The sequence below is a fragment of the Oryctolagus cuniculus genome, chromosome 16 (assembly GCF_964237555.1).
Source record: "Oryctolagus cuniculus chromosome 16, mOryCun1.1, whole genome shotgun sequence".
NCBI classification, from domain to species: domain Eukaryota; kingdom Metazoa; phylum Chordata; class Mammalia; order Lagomorpha; family Leporidae; genus Oryctolagus; species Oryctolagus cuniculus.
Window position 1 is genome coordinate 21,254,649 of NC_091447.1, and position 6,000 is coordinate 21,260,648.

The 6,000-nt window shown below is 54.3% G+C and overlaps 1 protein-coding gene across 3 annotated transcripts in view; it reads left to right on the forward strand.

The window, feature by feature from the left end:
- Positions 1–4,174, forward strand: part of WIPF3 (WAS/WASL interacting protein family member 3) — an 86,007-nt gene extending 81,833 nt beyond the window's left edge. For 2 of the 3 annotated variants that reach the window (XM_051853270.2, XM_051853269.2), the window contains 2 exons: positions 1,436–1,562; positions 2,079–4,174. In XM_051853270.2, coding sequence (XP_051709230.2) covers positions 1,436–1,562; positions 2,079–2,088 — 137 coding nt within the window. In that variant the 3' untranslated portion in view covers positions 2,089–4,174. The remainder of the gene's footprint in view (positions 1–1,435; positions 1,563–2,078) is intronic. The other variant, XM_051853271.2, reaches the window with a different exon arrangement.
- Positions 4,175–6,000: the final 1,826 nt, after the last annotated feature.

The following is a 6,000-nucleotide window of genomic DNA, read 5'->3' on the forward strand; positions in this document are numbered from 1 at the left end:
GTTAGAATTTTTTAAACGAAAACCACAATGTCCGTCTGGTCTCTCATGTAGAGACCCTTCTACATGACAGTTCATTTTTTTTTTTTTTTTGACAGTGAGAGACAGAGAGAAAGGTCTTCCTTTTTGCCATTGGTTCACCCTCCAATGGCCGCTGTGGCCGGCACACTACAGCCGGCGCATCGCGCTGATCCGAAGCCAGGAGCCAGGTGCTTCTCCTGGTCTCCCATGCAGGTGCAGGGCCCAAGGACCTGGGCCATCCTCCACTGCACTCCCTGGCCACAGCAGAGAGCTGGCCTGGAAGAGGGGCAACCGGGACAGAATCCGACGCCCCGACCGGGACTAGAACCCGGTGTGCCGGCGCTGCAAGGCGGAGGATTAGCCTAGTGAGCCGCAGCGCCGGCCACGACAGGTCACTTTAAAACCTATCTTACCTTAAAAGGTTCCAGCAGTGACCTACAGAGGTAGAAAACTATGAAACATATGCTGTAGATCCTGAGAAGTTCTTTCAGGAAAGTTCAAAAAAAAAAAAAAAAAGTAATTCTGCCTCCCAGAGGAGGAATAAACCATAATTTTTACCCATGATGACTTTGGAAAAGGAAGCCAGGGGCCCGGGGAGGGGCAGGCAGAGAGGAGGACCTTGAGGGCTTTTCCCATTATCTTCCTCCCTGCTCTTTGAATGCTTAGCCAGGAGAGCACGTCCCTGTGGGATTTGAGTCCTCCTTTAGCACAGTGTATTCTGGACAATGAGTTGGATCTTCATGGATCAGAAGATCCTTATCTTTTTATTTTTTTTAAATTCATTTGATAGGTAGAGTTACAGTGAGAGGGAGAGACAGAAAGGTCTTCCATCCACTGGTTCACTCTCCAAATGGCCGCAACTGAGTTGCACCAATCTGAAGCCAGGAGCTTCTTTCAGGTCTCCCATGCAGGTGCAGGGGCCCAAGCACTTGAGCCATCTTCTACTGCTTTCCCAGGCCATAGCAGAGAACTAGAACAGAAGAGGAGCAGCCAGGACTCAAACCGGTGCCCATTTGGGATTCCAGCACTGCAGGCAGATGATTAACCTGCGGCCACTGCACCAGCCCCAGAAGATCCTTATCTTTTACTCTTGCTAACCAACCCGAGCACAGCACCTGCACCTCGCCGGTGATGGACTGATGAGTGTGGTCTGGAGCTGGCGTGGTGTTTTGAGTCAAGAAGTTCCAGCGAGCTCTTGGTTGATAGACCTTCATGCCGTGTCCTCCTCGCTGTGTGTTAGTGCAGCTCGCCCACATCCATGGTGTGGAAACACATGGGACTGGGCCGGCAGCCTGCAGGGCTGTGGTTGAGGTGCTCACGTGACCCTGGTTTCTCGGGCTGAGGCTGGTTTGCAGAAGCTCCCCACACAGCCCAGTGCTGGGCCAGGAGATGGGCAGGTGGTTCTTGTCTCTTTCAGGCCGCACACCTGGTCCCTGGCTCCCGGCCGAGGCAGCCGCGCAGGGCTCCGACGACATCAAAGGCAGAAACTCTCAGGTGACTCACCCGTCGGGTCTCAGCCTTCCCAGGGAGCACAGAGGAAGGAGGTGGGCGGCCCCGTAACACTGAGCCAATCCCTTTGTTCCAAGCCAGAATGTACACCCATGACTTTCCAATCTGGAGGGGGAAAGCTGGGCATTGCGGGGGGCCCCACCATGTACAGAAGCAACCTGAGTAACTCAACCCCCCTGAGACACTTGTAGATTTGTTTATTTACAAGGCAGAATTACAGGGGGAGTGGGAGGCGGGAGAAGAGAGAGCTTCCATCTGCTGGTTCACTCCCCAAATGACCGCAATGGCCAGGGCTGGGCTAGACTGAAGCCAGAAGCCAAGACATCCATCCTGGTGCCCCACATGGGTGGCAGGGGCCCGTGCACTTGGCCATCACCCTGGCTGTTGGGGCTATTTGGAAGATCTCTCTCTGATGCTCTGCCTTTGAATGAATGAGAACCCAGCTCCTTGCATGTGACAGCAGCAGCCTTGGGTGAATGGGGAAAGGCCTCAGTGCCACTCTCGGGCGGGTCCTCCCAGCCCCACCCAGTACTGTTCTGTCCTCCCCACAGCTCTCGCTAAAGACACTGCGGTGAGAAGGCGGATGCAGCCAAGGTCCTGGGCTTGCGCATCGCCGATGGGCGTCCCCAGAACACGGCAGACCCCGCCGTACTCCAGCCACAGTCCAGTCGACGTCCAGGCTACAGATGGAGCTTCTGTTTGCTGTAAATACGTGGTTTGCACGAGCTTTAAAGCAGCATTTGAGCCGAGTTTTATTTGAGTAATATTTTTTAAAAAAATCCATGTCCCCATTTTTAAAAATGTATCTTGGCATTCGTCTGTGAGTGCAGATGGAGCCCTGTCGCCCCCATAGCGTGCTTGAGGCTGGCCCCTCCTGGCTTTGGAACCCATTTCGGAACTTCATTTGCAGGTAGTCCCGAAGTCCTAGTGTCGGCAGCAGCTTCCTATCAGCATGCCCTCATATTCGCATTGCACCCACTGCAAAACCAAACCAAACAATGCCTTACAAACGATGCAGCTCAGAGGAAGGAGCGTGGCGCCCAGGTGGCGCTGCGCGCCCCCGCGGCACTGCGCGCCCCCGCGTCTCACTTCCATTGTGCAGAACAGGGGAGATTTTTGCTGTCTAGTGTAAATAGATCGCAGCGTCCAGGCGCGAGGGGCCGGGGCCCCTCCAATGCCGGCTGCAGGGCCCCTTTTGTAACTGAATAGTCCTACGGTAGCCAACGCTCCTACTGTTTACAGTGTCCCTAGTGCCCGTGTCTCTGTCACTTTCCTCTGTCATTTCCCCATCCTGGTCGCCAGGGTAGGGTCTGCTTTAGGAGAGGCTGGTGAATGGTTTTTTCTGCCCTGCCAGTGAAAAAACATACACAGCTCATTGTCCTAGTAACGCACAGATTCCATCTCAGCTCAGCCCCCGCTGCGCCCATCCCAAGGGCAGAGTGACCACGGCAGGTAGGACCCGAGAAAGCACAGAGGGGATCATTCCTGAAACAGCTGCTTCAGGATCCGTCAGGCGAAACCTAGCGCCCTTCCACAAGAGGTGGCTCTCGCCGGCTGGCGGCTCCCTGTTCCCGGGGAGGCCAGGGCGCCTGAACGTGGAAGAGTCAGGTGGGCCGGGACTGCCAGCAAGGGAGTGGCAGCGTGGTTTTGCTGGATGCCTGACCGCAAATTCTGCCTGTCCCAGGTAGGTGGGGGAGGGGGAGACGCTGAGGCTGAGTCCAAGGGAATGAAAGGAAACAGACTGACCTTTGGGCTGTGCCCAAAATACCTTTCCAGGGATGAAACTGAAGAGGGAGAGGGGGGAGAAGGAAGAATAATAAAATCCCCTTTGGAGCGCCCACAGCTGAAGGGTATCAGGCCCAGAGCCTGCCATGCAGAAAAGACAGCCAGTTGGGAGGGCTTGGCTGACGTGACTGTGTCCATGCAGCCATCGTCAAGGGGAGACTAAGCTTCTGCCTTGCGCCAGCGCTGTGCTCTCATTCCACACAGAGGCAGCCAAGCCAAGGTCAAGTTTCCACCTCTAGGGACTGACTCGGGCTGAACTGCAACAGCTCAATCAGCAGAATAGGCGCCCCTGCAGGGCACCACTCTGTGCCCAACTGATGTGTGGTCTCGGTTCTGGAACATTTCCGAAAGGTCAGAATCTCCTTACTCTGTGTCCACTCCAGCTCCCTCCCAGTTGTGTAAAATAATCTAAGGTGTCCATGATCATGGTTAACAAGGCCCTAGGCAGGTACATCTTCAAAATAGACTGCCCCCCGTCCCCATAAGGCAGATGCACATTTGGGGTCCAAACTGCTGGGATTAAAACTAAAAGTTGTTCAAGGACAGAGGGAAGGAATGAGCAGAAACCAAAAACGGCAATGAGGGAGAAATCTCAGGAATTTGGTATCCCATCTGTCCTCGACTCGGGCCGAGTCACATGGCCCTGGAGCCATGCAGGTGCGCGGGGTTCCCTCTGGCAGTGTCGGGGTTCACCCTTGACTGTGAACTCACATCAGAGCATGTGAGTCACAACGTCCCCGCCATCCTCATGTGTCCGGCACCAGAGTCTGTGCCGCCCCCACTGTTTCACCTGTGTGTATTTATTGATGTCTCCCTCTGCAGATCCATTTCTTTGTACCTAATAAACTGTAATAAGTGGAAATGCTCCCGTTTCCTTGTTAAAACCCATCAATGGTCACCTGTTCCAGTCCAACCCAAACAAGGATTGGGGGGCTTCTAGAACCAGAGAGCAAGGTGGACATTTGCATGGACCCCTCAGAGCTGAGACAACCATTAGGAGCAGGCCTTTGTGTCCAAGCTGATGGCCATCATGGGTATTTGCCAAAACCAAGGTGGGGGGGAGCAGTACTTTTCAGGGAAGTGTTTTGTTTTTAAAAAGTAGGTAACTCCACAGTTAGTCCTATTAATGCCGAATGGGCAGAGTAGGCTGCAGCAACTTCCAGGCTGCCCTGCGCCGAGACCCCTACCCCCTCCGCTGGCTGCTTAAAGGAGCTTGCTGAATAACAGGGTCATCTCCGTCTCCTGCACGGTGTTGTTAACCCTTCCGGGGCTCAGTATGGAAGAGGGGATCTCGGGGCGGGGGGGCGCTCGGAGGGCAGGGGACCCTTTGGAACACAGTGCAAGGGAAAGGTTTATCTAGTGGCGAGGTGGCTCAGGGTTAAAGCTCGGAAGGCAAACAAGAGTCTGACTCTCCATTTTGCCTCTTGCAATTTGGAAAAGCGAATTATTTAACTGGTCCGTGCCTCAGTTTCCTCATATGTCAAATGGAGACATAACTATGGCCCTGAGCCTGTGGTGGGGAAGACTTCAGGACTTGACACGTGAAAAAGCCCTTAACTCTTGGTCACAGCAGAACCAGGTGCGAGCACAAGCCCACACGCCGGGAGCCACCTGCTGGCAAAGCACACGCTAGATCGTGGCCCCACTCTGCTGGCTCGACAGGCCTCTCGCAGAGCAGCCGGGTGAGCTGCTCAGAGCACCTTCACCGGCTGAGGCTGGGGAACAGAGGGAGCGGTGACTGAAAAGTCATAGATGGTCCTGAAATCTATCTCATCTAGACACTGATTCCAACGCTTTGCATCAGAATTAGCTAAGGGGCTAATTTAACTCTTTAACGACCAAAGGGCAAGGCCGGGTGAGGACAATAAAGACTCAAGATAATCCACAATGTAGAAGATGGCCCCGAGTCACTGCAGACAGTGTGGCGGGAGCTGGGTGTGCAGGTGTTCCTTGTAGGGAGGGGGTTTCTGGAGGGGTCAGCAGAGCAGCCCAATGGAAGGGCTGTAGACCCAAGAAGCAAGTTCCCAATTCTCGGGCCATACCCCAGCAGGCTTTAGCATCCTTCATGAACCCGTTCTGTTGTGGGTTACACTGTGTCCTTCCCCCACCAAAATGCATAGGTTGACGTTCTGGTCCCCAGGACCCCCAAATGTGACCTTGTTCAGAAATAGGGTCATTGCAGACATAATTCTTAAGATGAAGTTGTACTGGCATAGGGTGGTTCCTTCGTCCAGTGTTAGATGCCCTTAGAAGTGGAGAGTTGGACATAGCCATGCTCACAGCAAAGAAAGCCATGTGACAGGCAAGAAAGTGAGATGAAGCTTCTACAGGCCAAGAAATACTAAAGACTGGGACAAGAGCCACTGAACAGGTTCTCAGACCCCTCAGGAAACAACCTTGATCTTTGATTCGTAGGCTCCAGGACAGTGAGACAGTTTCTCCTGGTGCCGTCGCCTGGGTCGGGTGCTGTGTCACCGCTGCACTCCACAGGAGCGTGCTGCTTACGGAGAGCGAGCTGGGGATTGGGTTAGAGGAACGAGCAGCTCCTGTCCTCTCCTGACCCTGGCGCGGGTCACTGCTGCAGGGCCTAGGTCCGATTTTAATGCACAGCCAGCCAGCTGCAGAGAGGGAACCACGCAGGCATCTGGCATTCCTGGCTCTTCTCCCGTGGCCCCTCTCCTGTCATGG